This window comes from Eleutherodactylus coqui, chromosome 4 (assembly GCF_035609145.1).
Source record: "Eleutherodactylus coqui strain aEleCoq1 chromosome 4, aEleCoq1.hap1, whole genome shotgun sequence".
NCBI classification, from domain to species: domain Eukaryota; kingdom Metazoa; phylum Chordata; class Amphibia; order Anura; family Eleutherodactylidae; genus Eleutherodactylus; species Eleutherodactylus coqui.
In genome coordinates, this window is record NC_089840.1 from 154,193,151 (window position 1) to 154,220,139 (window position 26,989).

At 48.3% G+C, this 26,989-nt stretch overlaps 1 protein-coding gene across 1 annotated transcript in view; it reads right to left on the reverse strand.

Moving 5' to 3' along the window:
* The window catches only part of LOC136626544 (kinesin-like protein KIF21B), a 2,048,083-nt gene that overhangs the window by 823,410 nt on the left and 1,197,684 nt on the right, over positions 1-26,989 (reverse strand). The window contains 1 exon segment of the mRNA XM_066601598.1: positions 5,318-5,375. Within this exon segment, the coding sequence (XP_066457695.1) occupies positions 5,318-5,375 (58 nt within the window).

Consider the following 26,989-nt stretch of genomic DNA (forward strand, 5'->3'; position numbering starts at 1 on the left):
TACAAAAATCAGACGCAACCAGCTACGGTTGAGTGCAGCCTTGCGACAATTTCTTTCCTGCCTGGGAAATCAAATCACTGGTAATACAGCATGCTGAGGGGTAGGGGTAGGCCTAGAGGATGTGGACGCGGCCGAGGACGCGGAGGGCCAAGTGAGGGTGTGGGCACAGGCCGAGCCAGTGCGGTGGCCAGGGGTAGAGGCAGGGCCAGACCGAATAATCCACCAACTGTTTCCCAAAGCGCCCCCTCGCGCCATGCCACCCTGCAGAGGTCAAGGTGCTCTACGGTGTGGCAGTTTTTCACAGAGACGCCTGACGACCGACGAACAGTGGTGTGCAACCTTTGTCGTGCCAAGATCAGCTGGGGAGGCACCACCAACAGCATGCGCAGGCATATGATGGCCAAGCACCCCACAAGGTGGGACGATGCCCGTTCACCGCCTCCGGTTTGCACCACTGCCTCTCCCCCTGTGCCCCAACCTGCCACTGAGATCCAACCCCCCTCTGAGGACACAGGCACTACCGTCTCCTGGCCTGCACCCACACCCTCACCTCCGCTGTCCTCGGCCCCATCCAGCAATGTATCTCAGCGCAGCGTCCAGACGTCGCTAGTGTCACAGTTTGAGCGCAAGCGCAAGTACGCCGCCACGCACCCGCACGCTCAAGCGTTAAACGTGCACATTGCAAAATTGATCAGCCTAGAGATGCTGCCGTATAGGCTTGTGGAAACGGAGGCTTTCAAAAGCATGATGGCGGCGGCTGCCCCGCGCTACTCGGTTCCCAGTCGCCACTACTTTTCCCGATGTGCCGTCCCAGCCCTGCACGACCACGTCTCCCGCAACATTGTACGCGCCCTCACCAACGCGGTTACTGCCAAGGTCCACTTAACAACGGACACGTGGACAAGCACAGGCGGGCAGGGCCACTATATCTCCCTGACGGCACATTGGGTGAATTTAGTGGAGGCTGGGACAGAGTCAGAGCCTGGGACCGCTCACGTCCTACCCACCCCCAGAATTGCGGGCCACAGCTCGGTGGTGGTATCTGCGGCGGTGTATGCTTCCTCCACTAAAGCACCTTCCTCCTCCTCCTCCAACGCAACCTCTGTCTCGCAATCAAGATGTGTCAGCAGCATGTCGCCAGCAGTCGGTGTCACGCGGCGTGGCAGCACAGCGGTGGGCAAGCGTCAGCAGGCCGTGCTGAAACTACTCAGCTTAGGAGAGAAGAGGCACACGGCCCACGAACTGCTGCAGGGTCTGACAGAGCAGACCGACCACTGGCTTGCGCCGCTGAGCCTCTTACCGGGCATGGTCGTGTGTGACAATGGCCGTAAGCTGGTGGCGGCTCTGCAGCTCGGCAGCCTCACGCACGTGCCATGCCTGGCCCATGTCTTTAATTTGGTGGTTCAGCGCTTTCTGAAAAGCTACCCCCACTTGTCATACCTGCTCGGAAAGGTGCGCCAGCTCTGCGCACATTTCCGCAAATCCCACACGCACGCTGCCACCCTGCGGACACTGCAACATAGGTTTAATCTGCCAGTGCACCGATGGCTGTGCGACGTGCCCACACAGTGGAACTCTACGCTCCACATGTTGGCCAGACTCTATGAGCAGCGTAGAGCTATAGTGGAATACCAACTCCAACTTGCGCGGCGCAGTGGGAGTCCGCCTCCTCAATTATTTACAGAAGAGTGGCCCTGGTTGGCAGCCATCTGCCAGGTCCTTGGAAAATTTGAGGAGTCTACCCAGGTGGTGAGCGGCGATGCTGCAATCATTAGCGTCACCATTCCTCTGCTATGCATCTTGAGAAGTTCCCTGCAAAGCATAAAGGCAGACGCTTTGCGCTCGGAAACAGAGCCGGGGGAAGACAGTATGTCGCTGGATAGTCAGAGCACCCGCCTGTCTATATCTCAGCGCGTTGAGGAGGAGGAGGAGGAGCATGAGGAGGATGAGGAGGAGGGGGAAGAGACAGCTTGGCCCACTGGTGAGGGTACACATGCTGCTGGGCTGTCATCCTTTCAGCGTGTATGGCCTGAGGAGGAGGAAGAGGAGGAGGAGGAGGATCCTGAAAGTGATCTTCCTAGTGAAGACAGCCATGTGTTGCGTACAGGTACCCTGGCACACATGGCTGACTTCATGTTAGGATGCCTTTCTCGTGACCCTCGCGTTACACGCATTCTGGCCACTACGGATTACTGGGTGTACACACTGCTCGACCCACGCTATAAGGAGAACCTTCCCACTCTCATTCCCGAAGAGGAAAGGGGTTCGAGAGTGTTGCTATACCACAGGGCGCTGGTGGACAAACTGATGGTAAACTTCCCATCCGACAGCGCTAGTGGCAGAAGGCGCAGTTCCGAGGGCCAGGTAGCAGGGGAGGCGCAGAGATCAGGCAGCATGTACAGCGCAGGCAGGGGAACATTCTCCAAGGCCTTTGCCAGCTTTATGGCTCCCCAGCAAGACTGTGTCACCGCTCCCCAGTCAAGGCTGAGTCGGCGGGAGCACTGTAAAAGGATGGTGAGGGAGTACGTAGCCGATCGCACAACCGTCCTCCGTGACGCCTCTGCCCCCTACAACTACTGGGTGTCGAAGCTGGACATGTGGCCTGAACTCGCACTGTATGCCCTGGAGGTGCTTGCTTGTCCTGCGGCTAGCGTCTTGTCAGAGAGTGTGTTTAGTGTGGCTGGGGGAATCATCACGGATAAGCATACCCACCTGTCAAACGACAGTGCCGACAGGCTTACACTCATCAAGATGAACAAAGCCTGGATTTCCCCAGACTTCTCTTCTCCACCAGGGGCAGCAGCGATACGTAAGCAATACGTAGGCTGCACCCGCGGATGGAAGCTACGTTCTCTCTCACCATCCAAAACGGGGACATTTCTGCTTCATCAATCTGTGTATAATATTCCTCCTCCTCCTCCTGCTCCTCCTCCTGAAACCTCACGTAATCACGCTGAACGGGCAATTTTTCTTAGGGCCACAAGGCTCACTCATAATTTTTCTAAACAATTTTTATATGTTTTAATGCTCTTAAAAGCGTTGAAACTTTAACTTGAACCAATTTTTCGTTAAACTGGGCTGCCTCCAGGCCTAGTTACCACTTAAGCCACATTAACCAAAGCGATTAATGGGTTTCACCTGCCATCTTGGTTGGGCATGGCCAATTTTTTGGATGTACATTAGTACTGTTGATACAGCAATTTTTGTGGGCCCTCGCCTACAGTGTAATCAAATGAATTTTTAGCCCACCTGCATTACAGCTGACGTTACATCCGCTGTGTTGGGCAATGCAATGGGATATTTTTGTGTATCGCCGGTGGGTTCCAGGGAGCCACCCATGCTGTAGGTGCACACGGAGTTTAACCTACATCTGTCCACTTGTAAAGAACCCCAGTCTGACTGGGGCATGCAGTGTGGGCCGAAGCCCACCTGTATTAAGCACGACATTACTACCTCAGCTGTGTTGGGCAATGCAATGGGATATTTCTATGTACCGCCGGTGGCTTCCTGGCACCCACCCAGGCAGTGGGTCCATAGGGAATTATAAATGCATCTGTTTCCACTTGTAAAGAACCCCAGTCTGACTGGGGCATGCAGTGTGGACCGAAGCCCACCTGCATTAAGCACGACATTACTACCTCAGCTGTGTTGGGCACTGCAATGGGATATTTTTGTGTACCGCTGGTGGGTTCCAGGGAGCCACCCATGCTGTAGGTGCACACGGAGTTTAACCTACATGTGTCCACTTGTAAAGAACCCCAGTCTGACTGGGGCATGCAGTGTGGGCCGAAGCCCACCTGTATTAAGCACGACATTACTACCTCAGCTGTGTTGGGCAATGCAATGGGATATTTCTATGTACCGCCGGTGGCTTCCTGGCACCCACCCATGCTGTGGGTCCACAGGGAATTATAAATGCATCTGTTTCCACTTGTAAAGAACCCCAGTCTGACTGGGGCATGCAGTGTGGGCCGAAGCCCACCTGCATTAAGCACGACATTACTACCTCAGCTGTGTTGGGCAATGCAATGGGATATTTTTATGTACCGCCGGTGGGTTCCAGGGAGCCACCCATGCTGTGGGTCCACAGGGACTTCACAATAGGGAGTTGTACCTGCCTGTGTCTATGAATTAAAAACCGCGGTCTGACTGGGGCATGCAGACACCTTGACAGAATGAATAGTGTGTGGCACATAGGTTCCCCATTGCTATGCCCACGTGTGCAGCTCCTGATGGCGGTGGCACAGGATTCTATTTCTCATTGCTTCTGTACAGCATTGTGGGCTATCGCCCCGCCACTTTTAAAGAGGGTCGCTGCCTAGCCGTGCCAACCTCTGCAGTGTGTGCCTGCGGTTCCTCCTCATGGCAGACGCACTTCTAAATAGACATGAGGGTGGTGAGGCATTAGGGCAGCTGAAGGCTGCGCAGGGACACTTTGGTGTGCGCTGTGGGGGGGAGGGGGGGCGGTTGGGCAGCATGTAACCCAGGAGAAGTGGCAGTGGAGTGTCATGCAGGCAGTGATTGTGCTTTGTTGGAGGTAGTGTGGTGCTTAGCTAAGGTATGCCATGCTAATGAGGGCTTTTCAGAAGTAAAAGTTTTTGGGAGGGGGGGGCCCCACTCTTGCCGCTATTGTGGCTTAATAGTGGGACCTGTGAACTTGAGATGCAGCCCAACATGTAGCCCCTCGCCTGCCCTATCCGTTGCTGTGTCGTTCCCATCACTTTCTTGAATTGCCCAGATTTTCACACAAGGAAACCTTAGCGAGCATCGGCGAAATACAAAAATGCTCGGGTCGCCCATTGACTTCAATGGGGTTCGTTACTCGAAACGAACCCTCGAGCATCGCGAAAAGTTCGTCCCGAATAACGAGCACCCGAGCATTTTGGTGCTCGCTCATCTCTAGTTGTTATTTCTCTTACTGCTCAGGTAACATGAAAGCTGTGCTGTGATTGGTTGTTATATATTATACCACTGAGGTAATATGAAAGCTGCGCTGTGATTGGTTGTCATATTTTATACTGCTAAGGTAACATGAAAGCTGCGCTGTGATTGGTTGTTATATGTTATACCACTGAGGTAACATGAAAGCTGCGCTGTGATTGGTTGTTATATTTTATACTGCTAAGGTAACATGAAAGCTGCGCTATGATTGGTTGTTATCTAGATATATAAAAACGAATGAATGTATGTCTGTCTGTCTTCGCAGCAACGCGCGACGGGTAAACTAGTACACTATAAAATTATGCTCGCGTGAGCCTACCCTTAACAAAATGAAGGCAAACAATAAAAGAGGACTACATGCATATAAATTTCTTACCTTCCATTTAAAGTCATCATGACTATTTGAGCCTTTCATTAGGAAAGATTGAGATGAACTGAAATAAAAAAGAGTTGGGATTTAAAATGTAATAATATACATTATTATATATCTCCATTGATCTTTTTTTTTACTAAGTGACTGAGGCTTGGATCATGTGCGGTTGTGTTACAGTCAAAGTCAGCAGTTTTGCAATTTGATTTTCACCGATATGTACAACCCCAATTCCAAAACAGTTGAGACGCTGTGTTAAATGTAAATAAATATAAAGGGGAAAAGAATGCAATGATTTGGAAATATCATCTAACCATATTTTATTAGAACACATACCAGAGGGGGAAAAAAATATTTTTTCTACTGCATTAAAAAAATTAACACAATTAGAAATTAAAGGCAGCAACACATCTCAAAAACGTTGTGACAGGGTTAACAAAAGGCTGGAAAAGTAAGTGGTACTAATGAAAAACAACTGGAGGGTCAATTTTCTACTAAGGCCACCTGTTCACAGGCGTTGCGGAATATTGCTAGCAATATTCTGCTGCCCGGGAGAGAACTGCCAGTTTTCCGCAGTGAGCCTATGCCGCGATTTGCCGCCCGCGAGTGGAGAATTGGGGAACACAGTGCACAATCACCCGTGGGCAGGAGCCCTAAGTCACATAGAATATATAAAACATGATAGAGGGGCAGAGAGTCTCAGAAGCAAAGATGGTCAGAGCTTCACCAATCTGTGAAAAACTGCATCTAAAAATTGAAGAACAATGTCAGAAATATGTTCCTCTACTTAACATTGTGAAGACTTTGAATATCCACCATCTAAAGTACATAATATCATCAAACGACTTAAAGAATAATGAGAAATTCATGTGCGCAAGGGACTAGGTAGCTGGTCAATATTGGATACTCAAGATCTACGGGCCCTCAGGTGTCACTGCATTAAAACTAGGTATGATTCTATAATTCAGATCACTGCGTGGTGTCAGGAATACTTTCAGAAATAATTGTCTAAACACAGTTCACAGTGCAATTCACAAATCAAGTAAAGCTGCATCATGCAAAGAAGCTGCCATATATTGACACAATCCAGAAAAGATGGCATCTTCTCTGAGTAAAATGGAAAACTGTTCTGTGGTAAAACTAATCAAAACTTGAAATTCTCTTTGAAATCCACGGACGCCGTGTCCTGCGGACTCAAGAGGAGAGCGACCATCCAGCTCATTATCAGTGCACAGTTCAAAAGCCAACATCTCTGATGGTATAGGGTTGCATTGGTGGCTATGGCAAGGGCAGCTTACACATCCTGACAGGCACTATCAATGCTGAGCAGTATATAGAGATTGTAGAACAACATATGCTCCCATCCAAACAACAACGCTTTTAGGGAAGACCTTGCATATTTCAGCAAGACAATGCTAAACCACATACTACATTCATCACAACTGCATGGCTTCACAGAAGAAGAGTCTGGGTGCTGAACTGTCCACCTGCAGTCCGGACCTTTCAACAAGTGAAAACATTTGGCGCATTGTGAAATGAAAAGTCCTGCAGAGACGACCCAGAACTGTGAAGCAGCTAGAATGCTACATCAGACAAGAATAGGACAACATGCCTCTCATAAAACTCCTTTAGTTGGTCTCCTCACTTCCCAGATGTTTACAGACTGTTGTAAAAAGTAGACAGGATGCTACACAATGGTAGATATACTCCAGCACTTTTTATTCTCCCCCTCACACCCAAATGCAGCAATTATCCATGCCATATCTCAGGAAAGGGCTGCATCCTCAAAATGCATTTATACTGGCTGTTTTATTAATTAATAAAGAAGAATTGAGTTACTACCCTTGACTCCATTGATCTTTCTGGTTGAAATGATCTATTGTCTTTAATTTTCTGCAAGTTACATTGTGTCCCATTATATATAGAGGCGAAACCTGGACTGGCAGTACCCTAGGCTTTACCTAAAATAAATTCTCCTTTACTGTTTGAATCATATTCTTAGCAGAAGTCGCTCCACCTTCTTCTTTGCTACCTAGGACTGTATGTAGGCAGAGATCTGGAGAAGGCTACAAGAAAAATTCTGCCTCAGGCCGCCTGCAGACGGGCGGAAATTCCGCGGCGGGATTTCCGCCGCTGGAAGCCTGCATAGGATTGCATTAACAAACGCAATCCTATGCAGATGGCCGCGGTTTGGCCGCGCGAAATCTCACCACGCAAACAAACCGTGGCATGTTCTATTTCTGTGCGGGGCTCGCAGAAACGTCACTCACCCGCCGCTGGCTCCGGTCTGCGCATGCGACGACTGCCCGGCAAGCCGGCACATCAAACAGCCAGAGCCGCGGGCGTGGGTGAGTACGCGCTGGTCCCTGCAGGCGCTCGGGTCGGGTCCCGTGGCGAGAATCCTCGCCGCCGGATCCGACCTGCCCATCTGCAGGCGACCTCACTGAAAGTTCCTATGAGCACAATGACCTTCATAATTCTTAAATGGAAAAAGTTTGAAACAACCAGGACTCTTCCTGGAACTGGTCAACCCACCGCACTACATAATCAGGGGCAAAAGCCCTTGGTAAGAGAGGTGAGAAAGAACCCAATGGTCAGTCTGGATGAGCTGCAGATATCATGTGTGCAGATTGGTGGTCTCTGCTTCCAGTATTCTCCAAAGTGGTCTCTGTTTCATGCATTAAAGCCTATGGTTCCATCCAGGGTTCTGTCTCAATGCAATTTTTAGCATTTTACAACTAAATACAGACATCTCTTTACCAAAAACCTACTGATCAGTTTCCACCCCAAGCACATCAAAAAGTCCATCATCTACAGCCAGGCCATCAGATACAACCTGTCTAACCCAACAGACAGAGAGGAACATCTATACCATCTTAAAAGGATATTTTTAAATCAGGGCTACTATCCCACCTTAATTGATGACCAAATCACCAGAGCCACCGGGATACCTAGAAATCAACTACTCCAATACACAGAGAAGGAAGGAAATGATTGTGAACCTCTAGTAGTGACCTACAATTCACAGCTAGAGGTACTAAGGAAAACCACAAAGAAACTCCATCATACCCTACACAAGGATGACTGTCCGAACACCATATTCCCAGATCCTCCCCTTCTTTGTTATAGGAAACCCCCAAATATGAGGAATTTTATAAACAGGAGTGCATTGCCCTCTGACACACACAAAAAAACTTATTCCTGTAATGTAAGAAGCTGCAAGACCTGCTGACATGTACTGCCCACGGACAGGATACAAATCCCCAACACACAGCAGGACTATAAGATCCCAGGGACATTCACATGTTCCACGTTAAATGTTGTGTACCTGATCTGGTGCAGCAAATGAGAAAACAGCTGATAAAGACAGCACTAGAAAAAGTCCATAATAGGACTAGAGACAATCCCTTGAGGTCTTCCAACAACTCCGTAATCATCCATTCCCTATATTTATCTACTAGCTGATTTTCCCCGGCTTCGCCTGAGTTAATTTCGTACTGGTGTTTAAGTGGTGTTCACATGGAAAATCTTATGAAGTCGTGGTTACTTTAGAGATACCGAGGAAAAAAATATGTTCACCATTTTGCATGGTTCTTTGCGTTACCCAGGAAACACCACGTGGAGGTAACCATGCGATGTTTCCTTTATATAAAATTACATCAGGAAGTGAAAGAATTAGATTACGTACGTAAAATTTGCACGCTAATTCTTTTGCGCTTAGAAGTCAGTAATCGAGTTGAGACCCATTAGCTTTTCCTATTTATAACATAATAAATGCTCGTGCCAAATTTCAAGTTTCTATGACATCGGGAAGTGAGAGAATTAGATAACGTACGTAAAATTTGGACGCTAATTCTTTTGTGCTTAGAATTGTATAATCGAGTTGGGACCCATTAACTTTTCCTATTAATGACATAATCAATGCTCGTGCCAAATTTCATGTTTCTACGACATCGGTAAGTTGGAGAATTAGTGGCGAGTCAGTCAGTGAGTGAGTCAGTGAAGGCTTTCGTCTTTATATATATAGATAGGATAGGATTTATTTATGAACCTGAAGCTTTTGTTTATATTGTGGTAATCATCTGTCTAATCAATGATTGCAATATCCTTTTAGTTTACTCTTAATATCCTATTAGAGTTATTTTCTGGATCTTTTTTGAATAGTGCATTCTAGATGATCTATGGTGCTGCCATATCATTGGCTATCACTTAGTTTTGGCACTAGATCCCAAGTTATTATTGAGGATGTAGATATCTATTTAGATTAGGCTTTATGTTTAGGTGGCACATGTTGCTAATCTAAGATTGCCATAATTTCTCTGTCTGGATATCTCATCCTTCACACCTGTGGGCCTTTATTCCAGTACTTGTTTAGAGGCATTTCCAGTTTATAGAGTAAAAACTATGGTTTTTATTCAATAAGAGGATAACCTTATTATTGTCTGAGATCGGTGGTGGATTATCATTTCACTCCATTGATCTCATTCCATGGGTTGGGAACTATTTTCATTTTTTCCTTTAATAGCAGATCTATGAACAACCAATTGGGTATCCATTCTTTATATTTTTGTATGTACAGTATATTGGGGTTTTGTAGCCCTCATTTTAGTTAATCTAATAAAATTGGGTTCTAGGGATTTGTCTTATTCTGTGAAGGCATATAATAGGCGACTATAAAAATAATTTATACATTAAAAAAGATATGCATGTATATATAAAGCTTTAAAAAGAGAAGGCAGAAATGTGATGCTATAAAAATAGACAAACAAAAATCACAGAAAGCAGCCATATACTTACTGATATACTGATACAAGAGGCCAGGTAAAGACACCACTTATTCCTTAACATGTAGACAACCTGGAATGCTAAATGGAGGAGCAAGTAACATATGTAAAGGGCACTGATGAGCGGCCACTCACAAACCCTCCTTATATTGAGGGTTTCTGAGTGGCTGCTCATCAGTCAGTTGTCAGTTAGTATGTGAGTGCTTCTCATGCTCCGCCCCTGGTGGCATCATCGAAGGTCTTACAAGATATATAAAACACAGAGCCTGACCAACAGAAGAACAACATAATTAGAGACCTTGGAAGGGGAGGACAAAAATAACAAAATGAGAATACAACTAAGCCGTTATTATGTCAGACACAACTCAGCGGTCCTGACAGAAGACACTGAATTACAGTCACCACAGAGATCCGACGGGCTGAAGAACTTGTGGTGGCATCACTGCTGTGGGAGGAGTCATTGTGCAGTTTGGTAGAAAGTACTGTATACTGGATAAACTGATAGCAGCTACCAGGACCTGTGATGGCGTCATTGTCATGTGATTATCTATGTGGGCGGAGTAAGGGATCGAATGAGGGGTGATTATTGTATCCAGGAGTCTGGTGATGTGTGGAATAACAGAGCTGTGTGTGTGCGATGTGTTTGAATCATGATGTAGCGGAGCTGTGTGTGTCATGTGCTGTGTGTGTGATGTGTGGGGTTAGGATGGATGTAAATGGATGTACAATGTAGTAGAGCTGTGTGTGTAATGTGCTGTGTGTGTGATGTGTTAGGTCAGCAAGCATGTAGTAGAGCTGTGTGTGTAATGTGCTGTGTCTAATGTTTGGGAATCAAGATGGATGTAGCAGAGCTGTGTGTGTAATGTGTTAATACTTATTAGTTGCCAGTATTCCCCATGATCAACCTCTCGTTTTGCACTTTTAATGCAAGGGCCCTGAATAGCCCAGCCAAGAGGGGCCAGATCTTAGCACATATGCATAAAAAGCGTATTTTATTTGATCTTTTTCAGGAGACGCATTATAAATGTAACCACTTCCCCAAAGGATCTAATAAATATTTTACCAAATGGTATCATAGTGCTCACGCTGAGAAAAAAAAATTGTGGTGTGTCAGTGGCAATTCATAGAAGCCTCCCGCAGGAGGTTGTAGCGTCAAGAATGGATCCCGAGGGCAGATATTTATTTCTTAAACTGGAGCTTGGGAATTGTGTCTTAATAGTAGCTCTATTCCTCAATACAGGTCAGGTAGCATCTGCATGCCGCCTATTGGGAGAATTGGCACAGTTTGCCGTGGGGCTGAGTATTATACTGGGAGAAGACTTTAACCTGGCTTTAGATCCAAAGTTGGATGCATCCTTAGCTGCCTTGCGTAGACTACGCAGACGACTAATTGAGTTGTGGCTTGTAGATCTCTGGAGAGTACTTCACCCAGGCACCAGGGATTAGAGTTATCATTCTACTGCCCATAACAGTTACCGGGGGATAGACTATATATTTATAACCTATGGTCTTCTGGATTTTGCCCCCATGGGTTCTATTCGTCAGTTTCTGTGGTCGAATCACGCACTTGTGTATGGAGCCTTGCTAGGACATAGTATGGTGGGAGGGACTAACATGTGGAGACTGAATGACAACTTCTTAGGAGACACCTTTTTTATGTGGGAGGTCCGCCAGACTATCGAGACCTTTAAGGAAATACACCAGATGGATATGACCCGCTTACCTATCAAGTGGGAACCTGTTAAATGTGTCCTCGAGGTAGCTTTTATATCCCACAGAGCTAGACTTAAAAAGATAAGGAGTGGTAGGCTGATGAACCTCCTTGACCAACTAGACAAACTGGAGCGGGTTAATGAATTGGACGTGAGCCCCCTTATAGATGCAAAAATTTCATTACTCCGCCAGCAGATTTTGGACTTACTAGACCGGGCGTATTAGGTATCAGAGACAGAATGAAAGGTGGGTTTTATGAATATGGTAACAAATGTAGTAGTTGGTTAGCAAGATCATTGAACCCCCGAGAGAGTCAATCTTATATTTTTGCATTGAATTCAACAGAGAAAGGGAAAGACTTTGCGACTAGGGATATCCTAGAATGTTTTGAGAGGTACTATGGTCAGCTATATAATATCATTCCGCGTACAGACGAGGCCCCAATTACCAGAAGTAGCCAAAATCTTGGACCAACATTTAAGAGGAAAGAATATCCTGGATGAGATTAAAGAGCTAATAATAGGTAAAAGTCCAGGTCACCTCTAGGTTTTATAGAGCTTGTGGGGATCTTTTGTCCTCGGTACTTTGTGAAGTCTTCAATGCGGTATCGGGGGTTGGTCGTTTCCTGTATCAAACATCACATACAATCATAACAGTCCTTCGGAAAGCAGAAAAGAACCTTATGTGTTGCGGGAATTATTGTCCTATTTCTCTACTGAATGTGGATATAAAAATCTCTGCCAGATTAATCGCTACCCGTTTACAGCCTTTGGTTCCTAATTAAACTTATACATAAAGACGAGGTTGGGTTCACCCTTAGGCAAGAGTCTAGAGATAATACAATATGGACTTTATCTCTGATAGGAAGAGCTTGAGCTGTAAACCACCCTCTATGTCTTCTCTCAGTCAACGCTGAGAAGGCATTTGATTGCGTCAATTGGAAATTCCTGGAGGTTACCCTACAGAAGATAGGAGGTAGATTGCGGAGTTGGATAATCTCAATATATGAATGCCCCCCAGCACAGGTATGAGTAAATGGGAAATATTCAAATCCAATAAATATTAATATGCTAATATGGATAAATCTGAATTACTGAATATAACGCTCCAGACCACAGATGTTAACCAACTTAAACCCCTTTTTCCATTGAAATGGTGTGAAGACCACATTAAATATTTAGGGGTTATGCGGTCTTCAGATCTGGAGAAATTATTTGATTTAAACTATGAACCCCTGCATACCTCACTTGTGAAAGATCCAGAAAGATGGCACCCGTTGATGCTTTCATGGTTTGGGAAAATAATAATCTTTATTTGTATACCGCCAACTTATTCCGCAGCGCTTCAACACTATTAAAATGAACCTCCTGCCAAAATTTCTATATCTTTTCCAAACTCATCCTATTCGGATCCCACTGAATTTTTTTCTTAAAATAAGAAAGGCTGTTACACACTTTGGGTTGGATCTAAGCACCGTCTAAGTTATAAAATCCTTACCCAGCAGAAAGATAAAGGGGATACATGCCTCCCAAACATACTTCTTTATTATAGAGGCAATGGGCAAGACAGTCATAGATCTTCTAAATAGACAGTCCACTAAACTTTGGGTTGAATTGGAACAAGCCTCAGTTATAGGTGGAGTGCGGGGCCTTTTTTAGCTCAGAGGGGGCAAGGGACAAGATAGAGCGAGGAGTTCGCCCTTCCTGAGATCTCTTTTGAGGATTTGGGATGGCTTTGCGTGTCAAAGTGGCTGGGTAACAGTCCCTGACCCCTGGACCCCATTGGTAGGGAATCTGGACTTTCTATCGGAGAAGTAGCCCTGCCATTATTAGATAAGTTGAGGATACCCACTCCTAGGATAAGAGGCATTATTCAGGTAGACGGAATTAAACATTAACCAAGCTCCTAGGAGAAAGTGGGCATGTGGCAGTAGTGTGGTTTCAATATCTATAGTTGCGTCATTTTATAGAAAGTCAGGGTTCACTTATGACTCTGACTTCTCCATCCACGCCCTTTGAGGAACTATGTTTCTCCCCTCAGGTTTCGAGGGGTGAAAATTCTACGGTTTATAGTCTTTTGGTAGCCAGGGATGTACTGGGCCCAGAGATATGGTTAAGGGGTCAATGGGTGGGAGGAGCTGGGTCACCTCCTTTTAGACAGGAAGTGATCCAGGGCCTTAACCGTGACCCATAAAATTTCTGTTTTGGGTAGACAACAGGAGTTAAATTTTAAGCTCTTAGAAAGGTGGTATTATATCCCTACCCGCCCAGCCAGGATGCACCCTGGATTATAAGATAGGTGCTGGAGGTGCTTGGAGGAAATAGGTATGTTGATACATATTTGGTGGTTCTGCCTACATATAGCAGGTTTGTGGTCAGAGGTCGTGGCTACATATAATACTCTGAGGAGGAGATCACTGGTACTTATCCAAGAGATGGCCCTTCTCTCAATTTTACCAAGCTCTGTCGCAGACAGTAGAAGGAACATCCTCAGTTTTTTCATCCTGGCCATGAGAATTGTGATTCCTCAACTTTGGAAATCCCAGGTTCCACCTACGCGTATGAGCTGGGTGCTAGCCATGGAGGACATTAATCATATGGAGGAACTTAGGGCCAAGGATGAAGCTAACTGGGGCTGAATTTGGATGTCTTTATTTATTTATATTGCTAGTTTTAATTGTTACTAGAGATGAGCGAACGTGTTCGTCCGAACTTGATATCCGTGCGGATATTAGGGTGTTCGGGATGTTCGTTATTCGTAACGAACACCATGCGGTGTTCGGGTTACTTTCACTTCCTTCCCTGAGACGTTTGCGCGCTTTTCTGGCCAATTGAAAGACAGGGAAGGCATTACAACTTCCCCCTGCAACGTTTAAGCCCTATACCACCCCCCTGCTGTGAGTGGCTGGCAAGATCAGGTGTCCTAATATAAAAGTCGGCCCCTCCCGCGGCTCGCCTCAGATGCCTTGTGAGTTAGATGAGGGACAGTGCTGTTTGTACCGGAGCTGCTGTAGGGAAAGAATTGGTAGTTAGTGTAGGCTTCAAGACCCCCAAAGGTCCTTATTAGGGCCACTGATAGCTGTGTGTTGGCTGCTGTTAGCAGTGGCAAATTTTTTTTTTTCTCAAAATCGCCTCTGCAGAGCGTTGCACCCGGCATTAGGGACAGAAGTGTTGGATAGGCAGGGAGAGTGTTAGGAGTGAGTGTAGCCTTCAAGAACCTCAACGGTCCTTTCTAGGGCCATATTTAACCGTGTGCAGTACTGTGCTGGCTGCTGTTAGCTGTGCTGCATATTTTTTTTCTTCTCAAAATCGCCTCTGCAGAGCATTGCACCCCCCATTGATACTGCAGGGAAAGAATTGTGTAGGCAGGGCCACAACACAGTTATTATTCATTGAATATACGCAGTGCGGCCTTTTGCTTGTAAAACAAGTGAAAAAAATTCTATTTGACCTGCCTCTGTCCGTCCTAAGGGCTGTGGACACGTGTCGGCTGCGTGTGCAACGTTTAAAAATCAGACGCACCCAGCTACGTTTTACTGCTGGCTTCGCCATTTTCTTTCCTTAATTTGGAAAAAAAATACCTGCTCTGCCAGAGTTATAATAACTCTGCTACCCTCAAGTTCTGTGCCACATTAGCAGGGCCACAGCACAGTTATTAAACTTCTCATGTTCATTGAATATACGCAGTGCTGCCTTTTGGTGGAAAAAAACTGAAAAAATTTCTATTTGTCCTGCCTCTGTCCGTCCTAAGGGCGGTGGACACGTGTCGGCTGCGTGTGCAACGTTTAAAAATCAGACGCACCCAGCTACGTTTTACTGCTGGCTTCGCCATTTGCTTTCCTTAATTTGGAAAAAAAATACCTGCTCTGCCAGAGTTATAATAACTCTGCTACCCTCACGTTCTGTGCCACATTAGCAGGGCCACAGCACAGTTATTAAACTTAGATTATTCATTCACTAGAGGCAGTGGGGCCTTTCGTTTTCAAAAAAGGGAAAAAATTATATTTGGCCTGCAGTCTTGTGCCAATTTATTTCCTGCCTGTGAAATCAAATCACTGGTAATACAGCATGCTGAGGGGTAGGGGTAGGCCTAGAGGACGTGGACGCGGCCGAGGACGCGGAGGGCCAAGTCAGGGTGTGGGCACAGGCCGAGCTCCTGATCCAGGTGTGTCGCAGCCGACTGCTGCGCGATTAGGAGAGAGGCACGTTTCTGGCGTCCCCACATTCATCGCCCAATTAATGGGTCCACGCGGGAGACGGTTATTAGAAAATGAGCAGTGTGAGCAGGTCCTGTCCTGGATGGCAGAAAGTGCTTCGAGCAACCTATCGTCAACACGCAGTTCTGCGCCGTCCACTGCTGCAAATCCGAATCCTCTGTCTGCTGCTCCTCCTTCCTCCCAGCCTCCTCACTCCACTACAATGACACCTGCTCAGGAGCGGGAACACTCCCAGGAACTGTTCTCGGGCCCCTGCTTAGATTGGGCAGCAGCGGTTCCTCTCCCACCAGAGGAGTTTATCGTCACTGATGCCCAACCATTCGAAAGTTCCCGGGGTCCGGGGGAAGAGGCTGGGGACTTCCGCCAACTGTCTCAACAACTTTCTGTGGGTGAGGAGGACGATGACGATCAGACACAGTTGTCTTGCAGTGAGGTAGTAGTAAGGGCAGTAAGTCCGAGGGAGCAGCGCACAGAGGATTCGGAGGAAGAGCAGCAGGACGATGAGGTGACTGACCCCACCTGGTGTGCAACGCTTACTCAGGAGGACAGGTCTTCAGAGGGGGAGTCAAGGGCATCAGCAGGGCAGGTTGCAAGAGGCAGTGCGGTGGCCAGGGGTAGAGGCAGGGCCAGACCGAATAATCCACCAAGTGTTTCCCAAAGCGCCCCCTCGCGCCATGCCACCCTGCAGAGGCCGAGGTGCTCTAAGGTCTGGCAGTTTTTCACAGAGACGCCTGACGACCGACGAACAGTGGTGTGCAACCTTTGTCGCGCAAAGCTCAGCCGGGGAGCCAACACCAACAGCCTCACCACCACCACCATGCGCAGACATATGATGGCCAAGCACCCCACAAGGTGGGACGAAGGCCGTTCAGCGCCTCCGGTTTGCACCCCTGCCTCTCCCCCTGTGCCCCAACCTGCCACTGAGATGCAACCCCCCTCTCAGGACACAGGCACTACCGCCTCATGGCCTGCACCCACACCCTCATCTCCGCTGTCCTCGGCCCCATCCAGCAGTGTAGTTCAGCGCACCGTCCAGCCGTCGCTTGCGCAACTGTTGGAGCGCAAGCGCAAGTACGCCGCCACGCACCCGCACGCTCAAACGTTAACCGTCCGCATAGCAAAATTCATCAGCCTTGAGATGCTGCCGTATAGGGTTGTGGAAACTGAGTCCTTCAAAAGTATCATGGAGGCGGCGGCCCCGCGCTACTCAGTTCCCAGTCGCCACTACTTTTCCCGATGTGCCGTCCCAGCCCTGCACGACCACGTCTCCCGCAACATTGTACGCGCCCTCACCAACGCGGTTACTGCCACGGTCCACTTAACAACGGACACGTGGACAAGCACAGGCGGGCAGGGCCACTACATCTCCCTGACGGCACATTGGGTGAATTTAGTGGAGCCTGGGACAGAGTCAGAGCCTGGGACCGCTCACGTCCTACCCACCCCCAGAATTGCGGGCCCCAGCTCGGTGCTGGTATCTGCGGAGGTGTATGCTTCCTCCACTAAAGCACCCTCCTCCTCCTCTGTCTCGCAATCAAGATGTGTTAGCAGCAGCATGTCGCCAGCAGTCGGTGTCGCGCGGTGTGGCAGCACAGCGGTGGGCAAGCGTCAGCAGGCCGTGCTGAAACTACTCAGCTTAGGCGATAAGAGGCACACGGCCCACGAACTGCTGCAGGGTCTGACACAGCAGACCGACCGCTGGCTTGCGCCGCTGAGCCTCCAACCGGCCATGGTCGTGTGTGACAACGGCCGTAACCTGGTGGCGGCTCTCCAGCTCGGCAGCCTCACGCACGTGCCATGCCTGGCCCACGTCTTTAATTTGGTGGTTCAGCGCTTTCTGAAAAGCTACCCACGCTTGTCAGACCTGCTCGTAAAGGCGCGCCGGCTCTGCGCACATTTCCGCAAGTCCCACATGGACGCTGCCACCCTGCGCACCCTGCAACATCACTTTAAGCTGCCAGTGCACCGACTGCTGTGCGACGTGCCCACACGGTGGAACTCTACGCTCAACATGTTGGCCAGGCTCTATGAACAGCGTAGAGCTATAGTCGAATACCAACTCCAACATGGGCGGCGCAGTGGGAGTCAGCCTCCTCAATTCCTTTCAGAAGAGTGGGCCTGGTTGGCAGACATCTGCCATGTCCTTGGTAATTTTGAGGAGTCTACCCAGGTCGTGAGCGGCGATGCTACAATCATTAGCGTCACCATTCCTCTGCTATGCATCTTGAGAAATTCCCTGCAAACCATAAAGGCAGCTGCTTTGCGCTCGGAAACGGGGGCGGTGGAAGACAGTATGCCGCTGGATAGTCAGGGCACCCTCCTGTCTATTTCTCAGCGCGTACAGGAGGAGGAGGAGGAGCATGAGGAGGATGAGGAGGAGGGGGAAGAGACAGCTTGGCCCGCTGCTGACGGTACACCGGCTGATTGCCTGTCATCCTTTCAGCGTGTATGGCCTGAGGAGGAGGAGGAGGAGGAGGATCCTGAAAGTGATCTTCCTAGTGAAGACAGCCATGTGTTGCGTACTGGTACCCTGGCACACATGGCTGACTTCATGTTAGGATGCCTTTCTCGTGACCCTCGCGTTGCACGCATTCTGGCCACAACGGATTACTGGGTGTACACACTGCTCGACCCACGCTATAAGGAGAACCTGCCCACTCTCATTCCCGAAGAGGAAAGGGGTTCGAGAGTGTTGCTATACCACAGGACCCTTGCGGACAAGCTGATGGTAAAATTCCCAGCCGACAGCGCTAGTGGCAGAAGGCGCAGTACCGAGGGCAAGGTAGCAGGGGAGGTGCGGAGATCGAGCAGCATGTACATCCCAGGCAATGCAACAGTCTTTAAGGGCCTGGACAGCTTTATGGCTCCCCACCAAGACTGTGTCACCGCTCCCCAGTCAAGGCTGAGTCGGCGGGAGCACTGTAAAAGGATGGTGAGGGAGTACGTAGCCGATCGCACGACCGTCCTCCGTGACGCCTCTGCCACCTACAACTACTGGGTGTCGAAGCTGGACACATGGCCTGAACTAGCGCTGTATGCCCTGGAGGTGCTTGCTTGTCCTGCGGCTAGCGTCTTGTCGGAGAGGGTGTTTAGTGCGGCTGGGGGAATCATCACAGATAAGCGTACCCGCCTGTCAACCGACAGTGCCGACAGGCTAACACTCATCAAGATGAACAAAGCCTGGATTTCCCCAGACTTCTCTTCTCCACCAGCGGACAGCAGCGATACGTAAGCAATACGTAGGCTGCACCCGCGGATGGAAGCTACGTTCTCTCTCACCATCCAAAACGGGGACATTTCTGCTTCATCAATCTGTGTCTAATATTCCTCCTGCTCCTCCTCCTGAAACCTCACGTAATCACGCTGAACGGGCAATTTTTCTTAGGGCCACAAGGCTCACTCAAATAATTTTTCTAAACAATTTTTAAAAGTTTGAATGCGCTTAAAAGCGTTGGAACTGTAACTTGAACCAATTTTTCGTTACACTGGGCTGCCTCCAGGCCTAGTTACCACTTAAGCCACATTAACCAAAGCGATTAATGGGTTTCACCTGCCCTCTTGGCTGGCCATGGCCAATTTTTGGGATGTACATTAGTACTGTTGATACAGCAATTTTTGTGGGCCCTCGCCTACAGTGTAATCAAATAAATTTTTAGCCCACCTGCATTAAGCACGACATTACTACCTCAGCTGTGTTGGGCAATGCAATGGGATATTTCTGTGTACCGCCGGTGGGTTCCAGGGAGCCACCCATGCTGTAGGTGCACACGGAGTGTAACCTACATGTGTCCACTTGTAAAGCACCCCAGTCTGACTGGGGCATGCAGTGTGGGCCGAAGCCCACCTGTATTACGCACGACATTACTACCTCAGCTGTGTTGGGCAATGCAATGGGATATTTCTATGTACCGCCGGTGGCTTCCTGGCACCCACCCATGCTGTGGGTCCACAGGGAGTTTAACCTACATGTGTCCACTTCTAAAGAACCCCAGTCAGACTGGGGCATGCAGTGTGGGCCGAAGCCCACCTGTATTACGCACGACATTACTACCTCAGCTGTGTTGGGCAATGCAATGGGATATTTCTATGTACCGCCGGTGGCTTCCTGGCACCCACCCAGGCAGTGGGTCCACAGGGAATTATAAATGCATCTGTTTCCACTTGTAAAGAACCCCAGTCTGACTGGGGCATGCAGTGTGGGCCGAAGCCCACCTGTATTACGCACGATATTACTACCTCAGCTGTGTTGGGCAATGCAATGGGATATTTTTGTGTACCGCCGGTGGGTTCCAGGGAGCCACCCATGCTGTCGGTCGACAGGGACTTCACAATAGGGAGTTGTACCTGCCTGTGTCTATGAATTAAAAAGCCCGGTCTAACTGGGGCATGCAGACACCTTGACAGAATGAATAGTGTGTGGCACATAGGTTCCCCATTGCTATGCCCACGTGTGCAGCTCCTGATGGCGGTGGCACAGGATTCTATTTCTCATTGCTTCTGTACAGCATTGTGGGCTATCGCCCCGCCCCTTTTAAAGAGGGTCGCTGCCTAGCCGTGCCAACCCTGTGCAGTGTGTGCCTGCGGTCCCTCGTTATGGCAAACGCACTTCTAAATAGACATGAGGGTGGTGTGGCATGAGGGCAGCTGAAGGCTGCGCAGGGACACTTTGGTGTGCGCTGTGGGAGGGAGGGGGGGCGGTTGGGCAGCATGTAACCCAGTAGAAGTGGCAGTGGAGTGTCATGCAGGCGGTGATTGTGCTTTGTTGGAGGTAGTGTGGTGCTTAGCAAAGGTATGCCATGCTAATGATGGCTTTTCAGAAGTAAAAGTTGTTGGGAGGGGGGGGGGGGACACTCTTGCCGGTGTTCTGGCTTAATAGTGGGACCTGTGAACTTGAGATGCAGCCCAACATGTAGCCCCTCGCCTGCCCTATCCGTTGCTGTGTCGTTCCCATCACTTTCTTGAATTGCCCAGATTTTCACACATTAAAACCTTAGCGAGCATCAGCGAAATACAAAAATGTTCTGGTCGCCCATTGACTTCAATGGGGTTCGTTATTCGAAACGAACCCTCGAACATCGCGGGAAGTTCGTTTCGAATAACGAACACCCGAACATTTTGGTGTTCGCTCATCTCTAATTGTTACTAGTAGAGATGAGCGAGCACCAAAATGCTCGGGTGCTCGTTACTTGAGCCAAACTTTTTGTAATGCTCGGGTGCTCGTTACTCAAGACGAATTTTTCGTAATGCTCAAGAGCTCGTTTCGAGTAACGAACCCCATTGAAGTCAATGGGAGACTCAAGCATATTTCAAGGTGACCCATGCTCTGCATACGAAAGGGTGTGTGATTCAGCTGAAAACTTCAGAAAGTAATGGAAACACCACAGAAATGGATAGGGAACATTAGATGGAACGAAGGCCAGTCACCGCCTGTGGGTGACACCACTGCCTCTTCTCCTGTGTTACATGCTGGCATTGCTGTCCAATTCCCCCCAGGATGCAGGCAAATTTTTCCCAGCGCAGTATCCAGCTGTCCCCATCCCAGACGGGGTAAGGTGCACCCCTTCGCCTACTCAGTAGTCCACAGCATACTGAAATTTTTCCCAGTGCAGCGTTCAGCTGTCTCCATCCCAGACGGGGTAAAGCGCACCCCTTTGCCTACTCAGTGGTCCACAGCGTACTGAAAATTTTTCCCAGCGCAGCATCCAGCTGTGCCCATCCCAGACGGGTAAGGCACACCCCTTCGCCTACTCAGTAGTCCACAGCGTACAGAAATTTTTCCCAGCATAGCGTTCAGCTGTCCCCATCCCAGAAGGGATAATGCGCACCCCTTTGCCTACTCAGTAGTCCACAGCATACTGAAATTTTTCCCAGCGCAGCGTCCAGCTGTCCCCATCCCAGGTGGGGTAACGTGCACCCCTTCACCTACTCAGTAGGCCACAGCGTACTGATATTTTTCCCTGCGCAACGTTCAACTGTCTTCATGCTACACGGTCGCTTGATAGCCACACCACCCTCATGTCTATTTATAAGTATGTATTGGATGAGGAGGAACAGGAGATACTCACTGCAGAGGGTTCGCAGAGCCTGGCAGTGACCCCCTTTGAAATTGTGGGCGATAGCCCACCATGCAGATCAGAATTGCTGATAAATTACCGTATGATCATAATTCCAATCTCATGCCACCTCCATCACAAAATTTCATGAGCCACAAACGTGGGCATAAAGGGGACTCAGATGCCAGTAGTTTTACACATGTCCACAATTCAACAACCCATTCTAAAACAAAAGATTTTTTTACCCAGAGTGCAGGTAAACCCCTGAAACATTTGTTTACCAAGAGTATAGGCGAACCCTCGAAAGATTTGTTTATTAAGAGTGTAGTTGAACCCCTGAAAGATTTGTTTACCAAGCGTGCAGGTGAAACCCTGAAAGATTTGTTTACCAAGAGTATACGTCACCCCCTAAAAGGATTTGTTTACCAAAAGTATAGGTGCACCCTTGAAAGATTTATTTACCAAGCGTGCAGGTAAAACCCTGAAAGATTTTTTGAGCGACAGCTCGTACTTGCTTAATGAGATTTAGGTGGCGGTCCACTGACAGGCAAGCTACCGCCTGTCCCAGCACCTGTCTCTCCCTGAGGAGCTTGTTAACCAGTGCCCCAGGAAAAGACAGCATGAACTGTAAAGAAATTAGTGGCCAAAGATGGACACCGCGCTGGGATACGTTTCCATACGCTGTGTGACCCTTTTAAAGTTGTGCTTCATAGCTGACAAATCGCAGACAAATTAATGTATGATTGTAAGTGCCATCCCATGCCACCTCTGTCGCAGCATTTTATTAGCCACAAATGCCAGCATAGGGGGGACTCAGAGGCCAGTACTTCTACATTTTTAATGAAGAAAACAACCCATTTTAAAAAGAAGAATTTTTTTTTACCAAGATTGCAGGTGAGAACCTGAAAGATTTTTTGAGCGAGAGTGCAGGGTATTTGTTTACCAAGAGTATAGGTGAACCCCTGAAACATTTGTTTACCAAGAGTATAGGCGAACCCCTGAAAAATATGTGTACCAAGAGTTTAGGGGAATCGATGAAAGATTTGTGTACCAACAGTATAGGTGTACCCCTGAAAGATTTGTTTACCCAGAGTGCAGGTGAACGCCTGAATTTTTTTTTTTAACATAGAGCTCGTACTTGCTTAATGGGATCCTGGTGGCTGTCCACCGACAGGCAAGCTACTGCCTGTCCCAGCCCCTGCGTCTTCCCAAGGGGCTTTTTAACCAGTGCCCCAGGGAAAGCCATCGTCAAACCATGACAATTCATTCTGACTCGGTATCAGATAGCTAGACACTGCGCTCGGATACATTTGTGGACTCTGTGGGCATATGAAGCTGGAACCAGCACGTTTGCTGAACTCTAGTGGTGAACCTCTTCAAAATTGGGGGCGAGAGCCTGGAGGCAGCCCTCAGAAAAAATTGTTCTGACAGAGCCTTATGGCCCTCTGAAGAATTGGCTGTTCAGTGTGCTGACATGCTGGTTTAAGAGGAGGAGGAGGCGGAAGATCAGAGAAGGATAGACCAAGCTACTTCTACCCTCTTTTGGGGTGATAGAGGGTGCATGGTTCTCTAGTTTCAGCTTAAAGGGGTTCTGACATGAAAAAAAAAAATTACTCACTCTGCTTGGCCACGACCGATCGCCAGGCATGTCCCCTCCATCCAGCATTTTCTTCTGTGGCTTCTAGAAGCAGAGCAGGAGCGGTCAAAATGACCGCTTCCTGCTCTGCTCCGTTTGTTAGCCACTTCCGATGTGAACAGACAGGCCGCCCACAGCAAGTTCATCACAAGCCATGCTTGCTGTGGGCAGCCCATCCGTCCTGGCTGAACTCCGAGATTCTGCACGTGCACAGTGGAGACGCAGACTGTCCTGACTCCTGTCAAAGGCACCTCTCCACTGCGCATGCATGCAATCCCAGAGGGGGGCGGCTCATCCTTGGCTCGTCGGAGGAAGAAGACTGCCTGCTGGGAGATGACCCCCTGATGACAACAACAGAACACACGGTAAGTATTATGTTTTTAAGCTTTAACAGCCAAAAATCGTGGGTTTCCTGTGTCCATTAGGCAGACCAGGGAACAATGGCTGTTAAAGCATAAAACATTATTCGTGTCAGAACCCCTTTAAAGATACTTTATGTTAAGCTGCTTTCCACTGGTGGAGAAGAGAAGTCTGGGGAAATCCAGGCTTTGTTCATCTTAATAAGTGTAAGCCTCTTTGTGCTGTCAGTTGACAGGCTGGTATGCTTATCCATGATAATCCCACCAGCAGCACTAAATACCCTCTCTGATAACAGGCCTGCACCTTCAAGGCGTACAATGCAATTTCGTGCCACGTGTACAGCTTTGACACCCAATAGTTGTATGGAGCAGAGGGATCACAGAGGACATTGGTATGGTTGGCTATGTACTCCCTTACCATCTTTTTACACTGTTCCGTCCTACTCAGCCTAGACTGGGGAGTGGTGACACAGTCTGGCTGGGGTGCCATAAAACTGGCAAAGACCTTGGAGAGTGTTCCCCTGCCTGCGCTGGACATGCTGCCCCTTCCCCTCATCTTCCCTGCTAGTTGGCCTACTGAACTACGTCCTCTACCGCTAGCATTGTCATATGGGAGGTTTAGTATCAGCTTTTCCACCAGGGCCTTGTGGTATTGCATCACTCTCATACTCCTTTCCTCTTCAGGAATGAGAGTGGAAAGGTTCTCCTTATACCGTGGGTCGAGAAGGGTGAACACCCAGCAATCCCTGTTGGCCAGAATGCGTCTAACGCGAGGTCACGGGACAGGCAGCTTAACATGAAGTCAGCCATGTGTGCCAGAGTCCCATTATGCAACACATTGCTGTCCTCGCTAGGAAGAGGACTCTCAGTCTCCTCCTCCTCTTCAGCCCATACACGCTGAACAGATGTGAAGGAAGTAGCATGGGTACCCTCTGCAGTGTGGGCAGCAGTCTTTTCCCCCTCCTCCTCCTCCTCCTCCTTCAATACGCGCTGAGAAACAGACCTGAGGGTGCTCTGGCTATCAAGTGACGTATTGTCATCCACCATCTCCTGTTCTATCCGCAAAGCGTTGGCATTAATGCTTAGCAGCGACCTTCTCAGCAGGCAAAGCAGCAGGATGGTTGCGCTGATAATGGTGGCATCGCCGATCACCACCTGATCGTACTGTTGGGGTTTTAATAAATCATGTACCACGCAGACTTGCAAACTGTGAGATGAAGCTATGGAGCATAGATATGCGGTGTTATACTTCTCCCTCAGCAGCAGGCACTGTTTCACCCCACCCAGGACCTCGGCCTCTGCCCACACCCTCATTCGGACGTCCACGTCCTCGTCCTTGACCCTTACCCCTAGTGTTGATCATGTTTTATAATGCAGTGAGTCAAAACGCTAATATATTTCACTGGAAAAGAGCCAACAATGCAATACCTGATAAGGTGCAGAGCAGGCACGATCACCGCTAAACAGGCACAATCTCCATAAGACCGGCACAATGGCCATAGGGGCCAAAATGCTACGCAAACTGTAAGGTATTTTAAGTACGCTTTAAGCCAAAAATAGACAGTGTAAAATGTGTACAGTCTTGTTATACAGTGTGGATCGAGAAGACACAGACTAAGGGTATTTTACGTACGCTGTAAGCCAAAAATAGACAGTGTGAAATGTGTACAGTCTTGTTATATAGTGTGGATCAACAGGACACACACTAAGGGTATTTTACGTATGTTTTAAGGCAAAAATAGACAGTGTAAAATTCCTACAGTCTTGTTATATAGTGTGGATCAACAGCACACACTTGGGCCTATTCCTATATAGCCTGTGTACACCAGTAGCAGTATACTGTATAGAACCGGTAACAGTATGCAGTATACAGCCGGGATGCTTGTGAATGCTTTGTGCACACTACTGGTCCCAGACAGCCAAACTGATGCTGCACAAAAGTGGAGTTGTGGTCCTCAAAAGGACTGTTGGGTTCTTTGAAAATGGATGCCTGCCTAAACGCTTCTTCTAACCTACACTAACGCTCTCCCTCATTCATAGCAGCTCTGTTCCTCAGCCAATCCAGCCTCTGAGTCGAGCATCAGGTGACCTGAGTTTTTATGATCCTAGGTCACCTGATCCGGCCAGCCACTCACTGCTATAGATGTGCACAGGGTTGGCACATCACAGCAGGAGGTGCCAAAGCCTTCCCTGCATGTTCATTGGCTAAAAAAGCCGCTAAACATGTGGGGAGTAGAGAGTGAAATTTTCTCAAACACTGCGTGGTGCTCGCTCGAGTAAAGAGTACTTTCGGGTATGCTAATACTCGAACGAGAATTAAGCTCGGACGAGCATGCTCGCTCATCTCTAGTTACTAGTAATTATTAGGAAATTACAATACCAGTGTTTCTGGTGGTGGAATGCATGCACATCACACACACAGCTGTGGTACATGGGCGTGTGACAGACACACACAGGTCTGCTACATGCCATGCGCCTGGCAGGCACAGCTCTGCTACATGGCATGGGTCTGAGAGATATAGATCTGCTACATGGCATTTGTGGCACAGACACAGCTTTGGTACATGACATGCGCCTGACAGACTTGACATGCTCATGGTACAAACACAGCTCTGCTACATTATATGCGTGTGACAGACACATCTGTGCTACAGTACATGTGCATAATCAAAAATTCAGCTCTGCTACATGACATGCGTGTCAAAAACACAGCTTTGGTACATGACATGCACCTGACAGACATGGCATGCACATGGTACCAACATAGCTATGCTACATATGTGCATGACAGACACATCTGTGCTACAGTACATGCACGTTACATACTCAGTTCTGCTACATGACATGCATGTCACAAACACAGCTCTGTTACATGACATGCACGTCATGTACAGAGTTTTGGTACATGACACGCACC